This window comes from Eleginops maclovinus, chromosome 17, assembly GCF_036324505.1.
Source record: "Eleginops maclovinus isolate JMC-PN-2008 ecotype Puerto Natales chromosome 17, JC_Emac_rtc_rv5, whole genome shotgun sequence".
NCBI lineage: Eukaryota > Metazoa > Chordata > Actinopteri > Perciformes > Eleginopidae > Eleginops > Eleginops maclovinus.
Genome location: NC_086365.1, coordinates 2,341,491 through 2,359,850, shown reverse-complemented (window position 1 = coordinate 2,359,850; position 18,360 = coordinate 2,341,491). Strand labels below are relative to the sequence as shown.

Genomic DNA, 18,360 nt, shown 5'->3' with positions numbered 1-18,360 from the left:
AATGCATACAGAAACAATACAAAAAAACCACACGTGCACATGCATTTTAACACTGAGATTATTATTCTGCTGGCTTTCAGCGCCCAGGTGCAGCAGAGCAGCTTTGGCCCCGTTGCTGAATTTTTATTTTTCTTCCTGCTTCCCAAATTTCTCTGGACATTTCGAATTGGGCCCCCTGGACCTTTTAGCAAACACATTGAGGATTTTATGTTGCCGTCTTCTGCCAATATCATTTCTCAAGTTTCCTGGCAGTGAGACTGATGTAAAAGCCATTTGATGGATGCTACCATTACTTCAGGTTAGTTTAGTTTATTGCTTAGATAAACAGGAAAGATGAAACAGAGGGGATATCATACAAAAATGTCAACACTAGAATATGTCTATTACGCTAGGTGGAAACAAATACTCTGTGTACCTATTATGACTCAGACAGAAAATTGCACTCAAAAGAATAAAGCTAGTTGAAATAAGTGAAATAACATATGCACAACAAACGCGCTGATTTAATCCCACAGCTCTGTGGTGCACGGACAAAGGTCAAAGGTTGTGACAATTGGAACCTGTTTACACCTTAAGAAACAAAATATGCAGAGTGCTGCTCGTAAAAAATGATTTCCCATGAGCGCTCTGCTCTGCTGCTGGTGTGACAGAGCTTTCTGTTGATTCCCATCACTGGAGGTCAGCCATTTACTGGCAGCTGCAGCGATGCAAGTGAGGAAAATGGATTCATCTATGAGCCTGTAAAAGTTGTGCTAACATTATCGCACACACGTGCAAAAACATTTACACAGAGCAGGCATTTAAAAAATGCAAACATACAAAAGACTCACTGATTCATACAGAGAGAAAATAATAGACTTTTCTTGAGTTTGAGTTTCTAATGTGTTAGTCAGCAGATTTGTTTTGTCTAAGTGTCTATGTTGGATATTTGCCGGTGTATGTGCATGCGAAGCATCACATTTATTCATTCCATTTATCTCTCATCTGTGTCCGTAGCCGTTGTTAAACCTCAGTGGCATTATCCGGGGTTAGTCAACATCTGTGCGTGTGTGTGTGAAAGGTATGAAAGGTCCTGATGGAGTCAGGCTGCTATGATAGCTGATAGGTCTGTGACAGAGGCACAATGGCCTTCAGACAGCTTAAACAGGGATTAAACCCTTTCTCCATCCTGACCCCTCTGCTCCCAGAGGAATCGCTCCTCCTTTCCCCAGATGATGATTTACACACCCAGTAATCCCTCTGTGAAAAGACCTACATGCTTCTCACTGTGGAGAAATCTCAAATGTCATCTGGTCGTCTATCCACAGCTTTGTATTCTATAATGTTGGCCCTTAGAGACTTTATAACACCATTGTATTGCACAGAATGGTTAATCAGAGCGTATTGCAGCATCATCTTAATGGCAGCGTGTCCTGAATACGTTTGGTTGGAGACGGTTAGACTTTATGTATTAAACATCAGCTGCACTCATGTGACCTGGCAGCATAATGAAGACGGATCAGTCTTGCTGCTGTTTGTTTGTTTGTGTGCTTACATGTGGAGTCCATGTGGCAGGTTTTTGAAGACAGAGAGGGTATTTAAGTGTATATTTATTAGGATCTTTATTTATAGTCATGTGTAATACTAGTTTCTTCAATATATATTATATTTTTTGAAAAATAATTTTGTTGCAAATATGTTTTCATTTGAGGGAGATAGTGGGAAATAGAGAAAGACTGACATGTAACAAAGACTCCTGACCTTACTTCGCAGCTCATTTGAGAGAGGCCACCACGACTCATTTATTGAGGCGGTTTCTGGGATATTATTGAAATCAATCACAATACTTCTGCTTTCAAAAAGCTTTTCTTATATCAAAGACACAATTACACATACACATTACAAAGACAGCGATACAAGCACAAGGTTCACACATAAATAAACAAAAAAACAGAACAATAACATAAGTCGTGGGGAGGGGGGGTCAGTACAGTGCCAATTTGAATCTGTGCATGCACATGATTTACTCCATAACATAGATAAACTTTCATTATTATTGTCATTTATTTGTTACCCTATTATTCTTAAAAAAGCTAATTAAGCCTCCTGAACATTTTTAGAATCAGTCTACACTAAATCAAATCTGGTTTAAACTAATACATCCTTCTGCCGGTGTGTTTCATGGACTTAATGGATCACAAAACTATTGTTATATTACTTTTATAGAAAATAAGGAAGGTCTTAACAATTGTATGCATACGTTAACATTCCCCTTGTATCGTGTGTGTGTGTGTGTGTGTGTGTGTGTTCGTGTGTGTGCGCAGGCAGATTAAGGACCAGTCAAAGAAGATGTCCAACCTGAAACACAAGGAGCAGCTGGAGAAGAGCAGGAACGCCCAGATGATGGACGACGCCAAGAAGAGAGAGGACAACCTGAACCAAAGCTCCCAGCAGATAAAGGTGAGAAGGGGGGGAGAGGAGGGAGGAATGGGAGGAGGGAGCTGGTAGTTAAAGGAGGGTGATGAGGGTGGAAAAAAAGTAAGGCAGAAAAAAGTGTCTCTCCTTCTCTCCGTCCCACCTTGAATAATGTCTGCTATCCCAACAACGGTTCATCATAACGTGACAATTGTGACAGGAAGCAGCCTGAGGCAATGTCAAACATACTCACACACACACACACACACACACACACACACACACACACACACACACAAAATGCAGCTCTCGCTTTGGGAGTACGTGTGAGGGGGAAACTGAAGGGGATGATTGACAGGGAGAGCAGATGGAAGATGGAGAGGAGAGGAACATGGTCGTAAAAGTGAAGGAGGTGAGGTGATTAGAGGAGGTATAAAGGACACACACACACACACACACACACACACACACACACACACACTAAACTATGTGATTGAGAGCATCTCCTAATTGTCTGTGGAGGTGTGGATTTACCACGACATGAACGGCCATGTGTAGTTTTTCAGCATTTCTTAATTACTTTTATTTCCTTTTGTTCCCTCGTCCATCCTCATCTTCCTCCTCCCTCTTCTCTTCCAGTAATCGCAACCTCAGTGTCTGATGAGAGGCAGATGAAAACACTCTTTGTGTGTGTGTGTGTGTGTGTATGTGTATGTGTGTGTGTGTGTGTGTGTGTGTGTGTGTGTGTGTGTGTGTGTGTGTGTGTGTGTGTGTGTGTGTGTGTGTGTGTGTGTGTGTGTGTGTGTGTGGCTGTGATGGATCTTTGGTTTAAGGAGTTGGGAACTTGTCATTTCTGTGTATGCCTGTGGTAAGGAGATGAGCTGAAAGCTATGTGAGTCAGTCCCACTCATGAGACCGCAGCGGTTATGACCATGACTAGTGTGTGTGTCAATTGTAATTCCTGCATTCTGTAAAGGAATGTGTGTGTAACTCAGAGCATTTATTTAATTCAGTACAATAGGGTGATTTAACGTAATTAAAGTCCATCTCAGTCTGCATAGTTAGACACTGGGTAATGCTGGATCTGGAGCAGGATTCAGATGTGTTGGAGATGCCCCTGAGGTTTGTTCAGCGCCACTGTAATGTCTCATCTTCCTCTCCATCAGGTATTCATTCGACTTTAATTGAACCAAGAAGCCTGGCAAAAGCCTCTTTATGGGGAATCGGTGGAAAGGTCATGTAGTCGTTTTACTTGGAAACTGCTTCATGAGTGTCCTCAGAGTCAGATGGAGATCAGATTTTTGTCTAATTTGCTAATCTTTTGCAGCTTATTCCAGTCGTTGGGATGAAGGGTGTCCAAGGTTTTAATCCTCGGGGACATGTTAAGCAAGATGTGACAGAGAAAGCTGCTGTTACAAGAAACTGATGTCATGTAGTAACACGCAGTCTGTCAGATTTGAAGAATCCTAGATCAAGGAAAGTTTTATACCTTATGTGAGCCAATGGAGTTTCTGGCCAGTGTATGCTTGCATTAAAAGCCTCGCATGAAACCATTTGATGACCCAGGAGGAAAAAGCTATCGTAAACTTGCTGAATTGTATAGTATAACCATTAAGTATTAGAAGGACTGTCATAAAACTTTGTACAGACTTCCATAGTGCATAGATAATACATCCTATTAACTTCCTCTACTGCAACCATGATGTTTGCTTTGGGATTCAGCATTTATTAGTCCCTTATTTTTGAAGTGGATTGGCACCAAATTTGGAAGTACTGTATATGCTCCGCTGAGTCTAAAGCTTTCAGGATCTGTAAACAGATGTCATCATGAAACACAATATTTAATTTATCTGATACTTTTGTCCATTACAAAATACCTGCAAATGTAATGAATGTTTAAGCAGGACATATTCTGCTCATGTTCAGGTTCACATTTTTACTTAATGCCTCTCCTGGGACATGTCTCCATCCTTTAATGTTTAAAAAGCTCTTTATTTTTCTCATACTGCACCTCTTTTCACCCTCTGTCTGAAACCACAGCCCAGTCTGCTCTGATTGGTTAGCTGTTCAGCTCGGGGGGGGGAGTGTGAGAGAGAGAAACTCCCTCTGAAGGGAACACAGGGATTTTAGCCTTTGCAGAACATTTATATGCACTAAAACCTTTATAACACACTACAGGAAAGGGACAACCTCAAAAAGCTTAAAAGGCATCTTTAAATGATCAGCATTAAAACCCTTGATGTGCCAAAGTTCAGTCACAGAACTGCTGTCGTGGAATTGTGTATGTTTCTTAATAGAAGCTGAATTAATAAACTGATGCTATCAGCATGGCTAAAGGTTATGCTCTCTCCTCACATTGCATGCTTTCCCTCTGCAGGACTCCCTACGCCAGAAGGAGGAGCGCATCGAGGAGCTGGAGGAGGCGCTGAGGGAAAGCGTTCAGATCACAGCGGAAAGGGAGGTGGTGCTCGCCCAGGAGGAGCACGCACGTACACACTCTGAGAAACAGGTCAGTAGCTAACACACACACAGTACACAGTGTGCATGACTAAAGAGGATTCTTACCCCCGACCAGTTAATGTGTTACCCAAACCTTTCCCTAAACCTAAAAATCGGTTATTATTTTAGATTTACACAATTCCCTCCTGAGGATTTCCTTCATTTCCCTGTCTTTGCTGGGACATTTGGACACCAGGAAGCTCACACAGACACACATTTGAAGGGCGACATAGAAACCCTTTCTGACATAGCTAAACATCGCTATGCCAAAAGTGGCTAATGGCAGCGGCATGCACATATGCCCTGTGCCAACTGAGCTCATTCAGGTGTGTGTGTGTGTGTGTGTGTGTGTGTGTGTGTGTGTGTCTGTGCGTGCGTGCGTGCATGTGTTCGTGTGTTTGCCCAGAGGTAAATAAATCCCTATTTAAAGAACAGCTAGTATTTTGTCCACTCCAGCCCGAGCTCACAAACAGCTATTTCTCAAATTCAGCTCGAGCCCCACCACTCCAATTTGTAATATTTGTTATCTATATCAGGACAGTAGCAAAGCTTATAGCGGTGCTGAGGGAGGCTCTGAAGGGAAGGGTTTAATGGATTCAACCTCAGACCAGTGGGAGTGTGTGTGTCACTCCCCTGGGTGCCAGAGACGTAACGAGGGCATGGAGATGGGAAATGTTCCTCAGAGCCTGGATGGGTTTTGACAAGTGGGAAAAAACAGCGTGTGCTGTAGGGATGAAAACTGCGCTGAGAAAACACGGCTGCTGTAGCTGTTGGCAGTATCGCCGGCTCCATTGTTGTTCCTGCCTCTCTGTGTTGGCCGTCCTCTCTGACCTCTACTCACCAGGCTACTTCTGGACAGACACATAAAGACAGGCATGCAAACACACATTTTACTGCTAACACCCTCACCCAGGGTTAATGTCAGGGGTGCCACGGCAATATAAGTCTCTGAGGTGCTAAAGGAAAAAAAAACTGCCATTTTTCTTTTGTAGGAATGATGCTACTGAAAATACATTTTAAGAGATTTGATTCTGGAAATTTGATGCAGCTGTAGTGATTTAAGCAAGCAGATACATAATATGTGCTTACAAATATACATACAAATCATGTTCCTGAGCACAAATCATCATGATCATACAATATTTAGCAAAATCTCAGCAAATGAAGTAAAACATTTGTGCAGGTTATTACCTTGGAAAAACACATCCTGTTTTTCTGATGTGGTTGGTTAGGTCTTAGCAAATAAAACAGAAACATCATGGCTTGGGTTGACATTTCTACTTAGTGAAGGAAAGCAGGATTTCATCATGAACACAATTATACCGTTGTGTTGAATTTAGAGTTTTGCTGACACTTCCATCCCACTGGACCTCCTCACTTTGCGTTCTTATGTAATAACGTCCCCTGATGTCTCCTTTGCCAGTATTAGAAAAAAGCCACTAAAGGGCTTTGTCACTTGAACATAACCGTTTTAGGTTGTGGTTATATTTTTTTAGGAGGACATATATGTAGCCTGTTCCCTCTGTACTGACCTTTCAGGAGGCCCAGGAGCCATTTCAGGAACCTAGCCTGCATTTAGACTGGACGAGCCAGAGTCTGTATTTCGTTCCAAGGCCATTGTCTCTGCTGCAAGGGAAGTACTAAATACTTATTTCTACTAAGGCAGAGAAAGACAACCGTGAAACACTCCAAAGATTGGCCCCGGAGTTCACAAAGTTCCCTTTTTCTACCTTGGCAGGTCTCCTTTGAGTCATATTAGTAGGTCCATGGCGACCACAAACCTGATGAGTCGCTGTTTTTTACTCCTACTCAGCCATTTTTCTTTAATGCATAATAATTCCTTTTTTTCTTCAAATCCAGTTAGAAAGCAGATAAAAATACACTAAAGGAGCTATAAGTTCCTTTTTTTTTAGTTTAGTTCTGTCGTCCTTGGAGCAACTTATCAAAAACAAAGCAGATATAACAGTAATAACCTATGGCTTAAAAAGCTTTGGGTTTTCACAATAAAAGGAAAGGAAAGATGGAAAAGTCCCATCCAACATGTGTATCCTCCTGAAGCAGACTCTGGCTTAATGTGTTTACACTAATTGTGCCAAACTCTCACATTTAATTTGGCATGAGTATATCAAAATCTTCTGAAATCCTACAAGTGGCAGCTTTACTTAGACGTAGCGGAGGCCATGGAGGCCAGGGCGGTGTGCTGGAGAGCGTCCTCCAGTTGAAATGCTTCAGTGAAGGAGGAAGGAGCAGAAACGGCAGCGTGCGGTGAAACGAGTGGAGATGGCAGACACACACTCAGCGCAGTCCTCATCCAACGTCAACACCACTCACCGAGCCTTACACACATCTGTGCTCACTGACAGGACAGTTATACACAGGACGGCGTTCCACATAATCCGTACACACACAGTCATGGCGGAAAAGAAGTGCTAACTACTATTTAAACGGCGCGGCATTTAAATAGCAGTCCCAGCACAATATGGCATTCAGCAGCAGCCAGAGTGGACACCACTTTGGTTTTCTGACTTGGAAACGTGTCTCTATACACAAGAGTAAATTGTAAATAAATATTTTGGTGTTCCTGTTTCCTTAACCGCGTCACTGCAATTACCCTTTCACATCATGATTTATAAAACGATGACAACTTCCTCCCTTAATGAGGGAGGTTCAAAGGCACACACATGGCTTATAATAGCATTGGCACACATTGGCATAACAGGAACACACACACACCGTGACTTTATATTGGCAGACACATACACTTCTGCTGTATATTGACAACCTTATGTGTGTGAGAAGAGAGGGACTGTCCCAGGGTTTGCAGACAAAAGTGGTTGACCAATACCACAAGTAAATATACTGAAGCTTTTCTGCTAGATGTGAGTCATGCTGTGTGTGTGATCACTAAACAGAGGTGGATGTGTGTGTGTTTGACAATGGAATGAGTCAAGAGTATGACACACTCCAAAACTGAAGACAGACACTCTCCGTCTTTCACTAACTTCTTTTCTTCCTCCTAAACTGAAGTTGAAACCCGCACACACACATTCAGCAGACTGAAGGGTTGCAGCCTCCTCTCCAGCCGAGCCTCGTCACTCCTCACCCCTCCCTGCATCCCTCCCTGCATCCTTCCATCCTTCAAACTCTACATCTCCGTTAGCCTTTTCCCTCTACTTCTTCAGCCTTTGTCCTTGTCTCACACTCCTCTCCTTCTCTCTGTCTCGTCTGAATTGCATTGTTAACGCTACCTGTGCTTCTGACTGTTCAGCATTTAGCTCTGTCTGCACATCCTTTTATCTCTTGTTCACAAGCTTAGCATTTGTTTCTTTCGCGTAACAGTTTATCTTTTCACTTGAGCTCTTTTACAATGTTTCTCTTCTCTTCTCTTTCTTCTCTTCTCTTCTCTGCTTTTCCTCTCTGCATTTGTGTTGTTTCTGTCATAACTCCCGCTCCTCATACACCTCTTTACTACGTTTGTTTATGCCCTATTTGCCTCCACTTCATTTTGTCCTCTTTAACACCTCACTCCTACTCTCATCATCCCCTTATCCTTCTTATGTCCACTCTGCTCTTTCCCCTATTTGTTCTCTTTCTGTCCATACCATTTCCTTTCTCTGTGTCCTCTCTCCTACCCCATCTCTCTCTGTCTTTGCTCTTTTCGTATGCAGCTCTCTCACATTCCAATGCATGAGTTCACCACAGCCGGCTTTACGTGGTCAAAGGTAACAAATAATCATTACAAACATCACTCAGTCACCATCTTTTTACTGTACATCTTACTGTTCATTCATGTCGTCACCATTTCATTTTTTTTATTCCAATCCGTCACATTTTTATTTTAGTAAACGGCAGCATGGGAACCTTTACGTGTTGTGACAGTACACTGGTACAGCTTGTGCGGAAAAACAGTGTGTTCATTTGTTCATTCATTCATGCTGATGTTAAAGCAGTCCTCCTGTACCCAGAAAACGGAGTATTTTACCAGCAAACTCATTTTTTATCTCGCTCCCCACTTTTTTCTCCCTGAACAGGAACTGCTTTCAGATTTAGCTCATCTTCTTTCTTTTTTTTGCTGATGCCATCTGTTTTTCTGAAGAAATATATGTACTGTATCTTTCTGATGATCTTTCTCTCTTGTTTTTTCTCTAAATTATTTTTCTTCCGTCCCTCAACTTCTCTTTTTTATTTTAGTAAAAGAGAAATTGTGAGTAAACAACTAGAGAAAAAGAGAGAAAGAAATACCCAAGGGAAAATGTATGATGCGCGTGCTGTGTGAATTACAGTAACAAAAACAATAAACTGGCAAACTGATACACAGCTCGACAAAGATAAATGATAAATTATAGAAGAGAAGATAAAGCAAGGAGAAAAAAATCATTTGATGTTCTAAAATAGAGCTTTTCATGTAAAACAATTATTAAATAATTTCAAAGGCACCGTGACTGTCAAATACACACACACACACACACACACACACACACGTATACGAAGTTGAAGGAAAACATAATCAGATTCAGACCGAAGTTTGAAAAAAGTATACAATATCTTACATTCTGTGTGTGTGTGTGTGTGTGTGTGTGTGTGTGTGTGTGTGTGTGTGTGTGTGTGTGTGTGTGTGTGTGTGTGTGTGTGTCAGGTGGAGGACCTGCTGGCTGCCATGGAGAAGGTGAAGCAGGAACTGGACGTGATGAAGGCCAAGCTGTCATCAACTCAGCTCTCACTGGCCGAGAAGGAAGGTCACCTGACGTCGCTGCGGGCTGAGCGGCGGAAGCACCTGGAGGAGGTCCTGGAGATGAAGTAAGACACACACTTTTTACGACTTTATTTATGTTAACATGTAAAACAGCTGAACGTAAACATCCAGCGGCGGACATTTATGTAATTTATCATGTTTCCGAAGACACAAACACACCACTGGGGAGACATGTATTTCTATCTGTCTGCCTACATCTTCCCCAGTCCCTAAAGCTGTCTATCTCTCCATTCTCCTTCATGATATGCAGATTTAAAAACAGTTAAAGCAGTTTTATGAATGAAGGCTGTGTTCAAGGCTTTATTAGCAGTTGTGTAAGGCTGTACTACCACATTGTTTTTTCAACAGAATAGCAAACAGGATCAGAATATCTTCAGTTCATCAGGTACTTAATCCTACTGTAAAGACAATGTTTATTTAAATATTTCACTGAAAACATCATGGTGTGTGAGAGAAAAGGTTATAGGATCATCAAAGTCAGTATGATTCACTATCTGGGCCTTTTTTATGCTTGTTTAAAGTTTCATGGCAACCCCTCCTATAGTTGGTGTTTTGGTTTGGAGCGGCAGACTGACATTTCCACACTGCACCGTTTGTATCACGGCTAAAAATATATTTTACATTTTTTAAGCAATTATTACAATCTATTTTCTATTAAACTTACTGTATTTGCCAGTTAGCAAACCAGTCACTATACAGTAAAAAGTCTCCAACCAGTCATTTTTAAAGAGGCCCTGTTTTTGGGGGGTTTTCTCTTCTCTGTAGTGTGTTCTATAGGTTTTTGTGCATGTCAATGGTCTGCAAAGGCTAAAATCCCTGTGTTCGAGTTTCCCTCCAACACACTTTTTGAACATTAATGTATGGAGACATGACCCAGTAGAGGCACTGAATACTGATATGAACCTGAAAATGAGCAGAATATTTCCTTTTTTAAATTCAGACCCACCCTTCAACTCTCCCCCTGAGTTTAGCAACCCTTAGGATATCTCCAGTAGTTTCCCATGTTGCTTCAGTGTTCCAGGAAGGTGGTCACTGGTCACACCGACTGGATCATCGACTGACACCTCATCAACTATCGCTTCCCTCTTCCTGTCTTTACCTCTCCGTCTCCTTTCTGCTTTTATCTCCTGCCTCTTTTGCTCAGCACTTTAAAGCTATAGAAGTATAAGCAGTGTGTTAATGCAATAACCATGTACCGCTGTCCAGCTCTTCATATGATTGATTGCATACACAGACCCTCGCACACACCCATGCATACGCTCTAACTCAGCGTAAATTTGAATGTGATTATAATAGATGGGTTTGCATTTTAAGTGCAGCAGAGATGAGTCCAGCAGTTCGATGAGTCCCTGTACTTTTTGCCGTTGTACATCCTCGCTGAGACCTTACAACAAAGCCTAATTTAGTGGAACGCTGTTTCAGACAGAAATAGAAGCCAACGAGAAATGTCCGTGTTAGCATGTCCTGCCTGTTTATACGCACTGTGGGACTATCTTTTACTGTGGCATGATGGGAAAATGAAGGCATGGGCTATGATTTAGTTTTCCTGCACTCTGCGTTTTTCTACCGTATGTAGCACTCCTTTGTTTTTGAGAGAGAGACAGAGTGTGTGTGTGTGTGTTTGTCCAGCAGCATGTCCATTCACAGGCCAGGTAAGCAAGTTATTGGCCATTTTATCACCGTGGTAACAACCCGTGCAATTACTACAAGCATCAGCACTTCAGAATGCGTGGCCTTGTTTTGGTACGTGCATTTGCATGTGGGAGTGTGCACGTGTGCAAGCAGGCTATGATGGATTTATTGACTATTTCCAAAAATACAAGCCCAATGATGAACAGGCTCACAGACCTGTGTCCTTACTTCATGTACATATAAATGCAAGAGCATCACACAAACACACACACAGACCACCCTACACACACATGCATGACTACATTTAAGGGATTCCAGTGGGATATTTAAATCTAGCCATCATTTACTCCTCTGTCCCGATGCTCGTGAGTATGAATTCATAGTGGTTACCAGAGGTGGGACCAAGTCACGGTTTGGCAAGTCACAAGTCCCAAGTCTTAGCAGTCAAGTCCAAGTCAAGTCCCAAGTAAAGACAGAGAAGGGCAAGTCGAGTCCAAGTCCAAGTCACATCAAAGCCAAGTCGAGTCCCAAGTCAAAGTCCCGATCTTTTTCAAGTCCTGAACAAGTCATCATGTACTCTTCACTTAATATTGCGATTATTAGACTATCGATCATAATTTGAACATATCAATCTAATCTACAGTCTAATTTTATAAGTACAGATTGAAATATGTTCAATGTTTCTGTATTGAAATCTGTTACGATATACACATGCGCCTTAAGACCTTCAAAGTATCTTAGAGAACAAGTGAGAGTGAATATTGGGTTTGAATTGTATTAGCACGGAAGGCACCAATGTGACCATAAAGTTAGTAAAGCGCCTTGACCAGTGAGGCATATGAGCTGAGTGGATGTCTGAAAGCAGTGCTTGAGCATGTTACAGTATGTAAACATGTTCCTTTAATTACAATGAGACTTAATATTTTAATAAACAATGTTTAATCTGCATTACAAAACTACTTTACAAAAACAGCAGAGACAAATAGGGGCAGTTATTTTAGGGTTCACATCGGGAAAATGAAAAGTGAACCATTTTTTTTCTCAGGTGTTGCCTCGAAAATGTAAGTGTGTGTGTGTGTGTGTGTGTGTGTGTGTGTGTGTGTGTGTGTGTGTGTGTGTGTGTGTGTGTGTGTGTGTGTGTGTGTGTGAGAGAGAGTGAGAGAGAGAGAGAGAACTAACATGTGCAACAGCAGTGAGAAGGTTGTTTTTTCATGCAGACCGGACGGACAGCTCTCGACTAAGCTTCCCTTCCGCGGTGCAATTGCATCTTTCCGTAGGTGAAATCTGGGAAAATCGTGAACAAACAGATGAGGGAAAGCCGGGGATTATCCAATCACGTTGGTTAAATCCCTGATCCAATCCAAAAAGGCCAAAATCCGCCACATGATTGCATCGCTCGCGCTTGCCTGCGGGCTCTCGCACTTTACGGTCTTCGGGGCTTCGCAAGTTGGCATTGCAGGGAAGGATGTCCATGATCAGGAAATTTAGGTTTTGACTCGAGACATGTCAAGTCATTACAAGTAAAAGAGGCAAAGTCCGAGTCAAGTCTCGAGTTAATAGTATTCAAGTCCAAGTCGAGTCGCAAGTCATGCTGAATTTGATCAAGTCAAGTCTGAAGTCATTAAAATCATGACTCGAGTCCAAGTCATGTGACTCGAGTCCACATGTCTGGTGGTTACCATCATCATAAGACTACAGTCACACACTTTGTCCTGACTCTGAACTGTGGTGTGACTCTTTGTTTCCATACACAGAAAATACCTACTGTCCGCAGACCAAATATTTACTCTGCTCATCGTCTCTGGTGTTGTATATATTCCATCATGAGTAAATATTTATGGCATTCAGTACGAGTGCAAATTGTTCATTTGACATTAATTTGTTTTGTTGTTACCACATATTCTACATAGAAGTTGTTTAAATTGACACGTCTTTGTTTCATGGAGTAAAAGGCACATTTTACGTGGTTTGATGAAATAGAAAAGGCTGTTTTGTTATTTCTACTCAAGTTAGTTTTTCAAGGCACTTTATGCACCTCTAATTTTATGGTTTTTTGTGCCTTTTGGGCAGGTTATTCTGACCTGGGAAATAATATATTTTGTATCACACATTTGTTGATGAACAGGTTATATAAACACATTTTCCTCCTTTAAATCATAAAATCTGTCTACAGAAGAGTCACTTGGTCTCACCAATCTTAATTGTTTTTTAAAGATAGTATTCATTTATTGTTGCCCAGCTGTTTGTTTGTCTATTGAGTCCTACCAACACTTCCTCATCTTTCCCTATGCGTAGTGGTTTTTTTCTGATCAGAAGTAGCTCCAGTTCTCACCCCAACACATTAAATATTCTTCCTCTACAGTAAAGCCTACACCAGGGTGCAGATGCTTATGAGAATTGTTGCATTCGTATGTGATTACTTGACAACGTACTGGAACAAACACAGCTCTTTCATTGCTCTGCCTTTGCATAACACATGATATTTTTCAGTCTGCAGTAAGATATTCCCCTCACATATTTGGGATATTGTGTAGTTTTGGGTCAGGTAGCTGCTAGATGTCTCGCTGTGAGTTATGCACATGACGCCACCGTTCATATTTTTCAGAAGACATAAGCGTTTGGTCAGCAAATACGTCATTTGCTTCTGGCTTTCTCCCACATGTAAAACGTGAGATGTTTGAGGTGGCTGCGTCCTGTGAGTCCATATATCTCGGTGTAATGCACATCAAACTGTCTCTGCACACACACGCTGCCGTAACTCTTCGGGGTTTGATGTCGGACCTGGTGCAGAGTTTCACATCGGTGTAGGGTTTAATGTTACTGTAAGAAGTGATATATGATAAGACATGTTTCAGAGCTCTCTTAGACAGACATGGAAAATAATAACACACATGCACACTCATATATACCAAACACAGCTGGAATACAACACTCTGTTTGCCTTCTCTGTTTCCTCCGTTTAGTTCTCTTATTGCTTATTGTGTGTGTGTGTGTGTGTGTGTGTGTGTGTGTGTGTGTGTGTGTGTGTGTGTGTGTGTGTGTGTGTGTGTGTGTGTGTGTGTGTGTGTGTGTGTGTGTGTGTGTGTGTGTGTGTGTGTGTGTGTGTGTGTGTGTGTGTTTGCCAAGAGAGAACACACTATAGTTTTTATAAAGAAATAAAGAATAAACATTCCCACGTTTAATATCTACATAAAACCACATGCAACATCCACAAACTCGCAAATACAAACTAATAACATTAAAATAACACTAGCACACACATACACACACACACACACACACACACACACACACACACACACACACCATATTACATTAAATATAAGCAGAGGAATTACACAAACAGAGCTACACACTTCTGCCCTGCAGGGCTCCATCATGCATCTTTCCCACTGATAAATCATCTGCAGCGACCTTCACACACTCGTAAAACACACAGGGAGACATATTTTCGTTTTTGATATACATTAAATATGCACATGTTCATTCTCTTACCAGCCTCATGAGTGCTTGTGGTCATGTGTGTTGTCATGTGTTTGGTGTGTGTGTGTGTGTGTGTGTGTGTGTGTGTGTGTGTGTGTGTGTGTGTGTGTGTGTGTGTGTGTGTGTGTGTGTGTGTGTGTGTGTGTGTGTGTGTGTGTGTGTGTGTGTGTGTGTGTGTGTGTGTGTGTGCAGCCAGCTGGAGGAATGTGCTGACAGTGTGTGTGTAACAGCAGGGCGTCAGGTCTGAAATCCCAATCTGGGTGAATTAAAGCCCGTTCTACTCTGCGCTGTTCTGCTCTGCTGAATACTGAACACACATTTCTTCTTCACTCCGCTGCTCCACAGTTTTTAACTCCATATGCAATACCCCTAAAACCAGAGGTGGGAGTTGTACTGGAATCTTGTACTTGAGTAAAAGTAGAAGTACCAGAGTGTAGGAATACTCTGTCACAGTAAAAGTCCTGTATTCAAAATGTTCCTCCAGTGAAAGTAGAAAGTACTCTCATCTAAATGTACTTAAAGTAGAGACAGTAAAAGTAGTCATTGTTTGATCGTCCATTTCAGAATAATATCTCTGATATGTTTTATAATTATTGATCATTAAAGTGTTCTCAGAGCTGGTAAAGGTGCAGCTAGTTTGAATGGCTCTGTATACTGCAGGGTAGCTGCTGGATTTACTGCAGGTGAACTAAAGTCTGATTTAAGGGCTGATTATTTACCATCATTAATCCAGATCTGTAAACTAAAGGGATTAAATACATGTAGTGGTGTAAAGGTACACATTCCCTTAAAATCGTACTTGAGTGAATGTACTTAGTTAATTTACACCACTGTCTAAAACCAGACTTCCTCACAGACATACAGAAGATTTTGTTTGGCTTTTGGATAGTGTTGCTATGATTAATAAAAATGCTTCAGCACTTACATCACTGAACATTTATTGTAAGTAACACAAACAATAATGATTACATTAGCTTTCGTAGTCTAAGACATTGTAATGCAGCTTTTCCCTACAGGCAAAACATCCCTTTAGTTTCCAACATATTTAGCAAATACTCCGTTCTGATACCATAACAATGTGCTGAGAGGAGAGGAGGTGCAGGGAGGAAGGATGGGCAGGAAGACACAAAACAAGAAGTGAAGAGTGCAAAACAAGGAGAAGAAAGGAGAGTGGAGAGGTCAGGGCGAGAGGTGTAAATCTGTTTTTCGACAGGGTGGGGGCAGGAAGCAGGATAATAAAATGAAAGAAAAGAAGCAGAAATGTTTTAATGGCGGCGAAAGCAAAGAGGAGAAGAGAAAGACAGCTGTCCAACAACAACTGAGCTGAGCCAACCAAACTGTGATATCCACAAAAAATGATATTACCTCCTCTCGGTCTGCCTCGCTGCTTCCTCTCATCCATCAATCCTTCAGACTACAGTGTGTAATAAATCTATAACCACTTATGGTATGTCCAACTCCCCTGCATTCACCCAGTGGACTTCACTAGAGAAGAGCTGTGCATATAAGGGTCGATGTGAGCGTTAAACTCAGAGTTCAGCTTGGCACTGATTTCTGTTTATTTGCAAGGTTGCTATGGAGATATAGTTAATGGTGCTTAAAAAGTCTATTATTACAAAAGAAAACCCCAAAGCATCACAATGAAAAGACCCTGCTGTTGGTAATTGTTTTGGCAATGCAAATGGCCAAAGCTCACAGCAACAGGCTACACAGCAATCCCTTTACTTTTGTTTGCTTCAGGGAAATAAAATATGCAGTTTGAGTTGTTTTCCCTGTGTGGGGGAGGCTGCCTGTGGCTGTGACAAATCAGCAGTTCATTTAAAATTACAAAATGTATTCACATTTACTGTGACAGGATCTTCTGTTTGCCTTAAAGAAAATCAAAAGGGAGCTTTTAGTGTTTTTAGCATTTACAATAAGAACGATTTGACTGTGTGTACACACAAACGCTGCTGTGTGCACCACATGTACAATTAAACTATAAAGAGAGGCTGCTGAAGCACCAAGTGTCTTCAGCCTCCTGCAGCGAGAGCTCAGCTGATGCCTCAAGGTGAACACTATAAATTCAATTTATCTCTCCTTTGCTGCTCTGTTCTGTGTTTTATCTCTCACCCAGCCTCCCTATAACCCTCTTCCTCCATCCCTTCCTCCCCTCTCTGCCTCTTCCTCTCTTCTTCTCCCTTATTCTTTACATCCGTGCTGCCTCTTTCCATCTCTCCTCTCTCAGCCCACATCTGTCTGGAAACATCATTACCGCCTGATTTCAGTCCGGCATCCCGGCTGTATTTCTCTGTCTGTGTCTTCCCTGTTGTCACTGCACACTAAAACTAATCGATGGGGTGTGTGTGTGTGTGTGTGTGTACGTACGTGTGTGTGTACGTACGTGTGTGTGTGTGCGTGCGTGCGTGTGTGTCTGTGTTGGTTTTGCGTCCCTCTGTTTGTGAACATGTAGTCAAAGATATTTTTTCAATGCAGCGACAGCTCAGCTACTAACAGCCAGGAAGCCATAAATAACAATATGACAAACACACACACACACTGAAAAAACTGAAACATTGACTTTAATTAAATGTATTATTTGAACAGATTAGGTTAGTTGAAAGCAATATTATTTAGTCTAAATAAAAAATACAGTAGTATGTTCAACTTAATATTATTGCTTTCCACTAACCTAATACAGTTATGTGAAGTCTGTTCACATAATAAGTTTAATTTAAGCCAATGTTTCAGTTTTTCAGTGCACACGCAGACACACAATAACACTAATGTAAGAATTGCATGATTCCTTTGGATATAAACCACACACACACACACACACACACACACGCATGCATGTATGAAAATAAATCCTCCTACACAAATGCTTGTAGTCATTCTTATGGCAGCACACCAAACAGGCGCCAGAGACAGGCACTTTGATCCCCCAGCAATGACATTAATCCACAGTGTGTCAAAGTCTGTGTGTGCGTATCTGTTGTGTGTGTGTGACAGACATGTTGAGGGCTTAGCATGACAACAAGGGGCACGCCGTTTGACACTTAGTCTTACAAGCTCGAAATAAGGGCGCTCCCCGATGTTTTTTCTTTCTTTCTCTCCACTCTGTACTTGGCTTTCTTGCCCTTTTCTCTCCGAGTCTGGCTGTCTTCCTCTTGTTTTTTGATTTTTCCTTCTCCCTTGAGAGAAACCGAGGGAGAGATTGAATCGGGAAAAATGGAAGCTATAAAAGCAGTGCTCCGGTTAGAAGTCGTACTCAAACAGCAGGGCTTTCTAAAAGTCTCAGTGATCTTCAGCTGAATATATAGCTGACAAAACAAAGAGAAAGTCTCCTTTTTATGGTACTGACTCTATCTTATTGTAATTTTCTATTTTTATTGCCATTTTTTATGTGTAATCTGTACAGAACGCTCACACCAATTAGGCACTCTGAATTGAGCTGAATCAAAAGAGGGGATTTAAAACAAGCACATAGAGCGTAGAACAAGAGGGGAAATGTTCTGAAGGATGAAAGAGAACTAAACACATCAGAACAAAACGAAACAAGCTGAGAGAAAGAGCAGATGAAGGAAAAAATGATGCGGCAAAACCTCAACTTGCCTGTT

The 18,360-nt window shown here is 41.6% G+C and overlaps 1 protein-coding gene across 7 annotated transcripts in view; it reads left to right on the top strand.

The window, feature by feature from the left end:
• Positions 1-18,360, top strand: part of LOC134879245 (ELKS/Rab6-interacting/CAST family member 1-like) — a 115,332-nt gene that overhangs the window by 54,477 nt on the left and 42,495 nt on the right. For all 7 annotated transcript variants that reach the window (XR_010167812.1, XR_010167813.1, XR_010167814.1 and 4 more), the window contains 3 exons: positions 2,304-2,439; positions 4,772-4,903; positions 9,530-9,690. Coding sequence is in view for 4 of the 7 variants with exons in the window: in XM_063905647.1 (XP_063761717.1) it covers positions 2,304-2,439; positions 4,772-4,903; positions 9,530-9,690 (429 nt within the window). In the remaining 3 variants the exon portion in view is untranslated. The remainder of the gene's footprint in view (positions 1-2,303; positions 2,440-4,771; positions 4,904-9,529; positions 9,691-18,360) is intronic.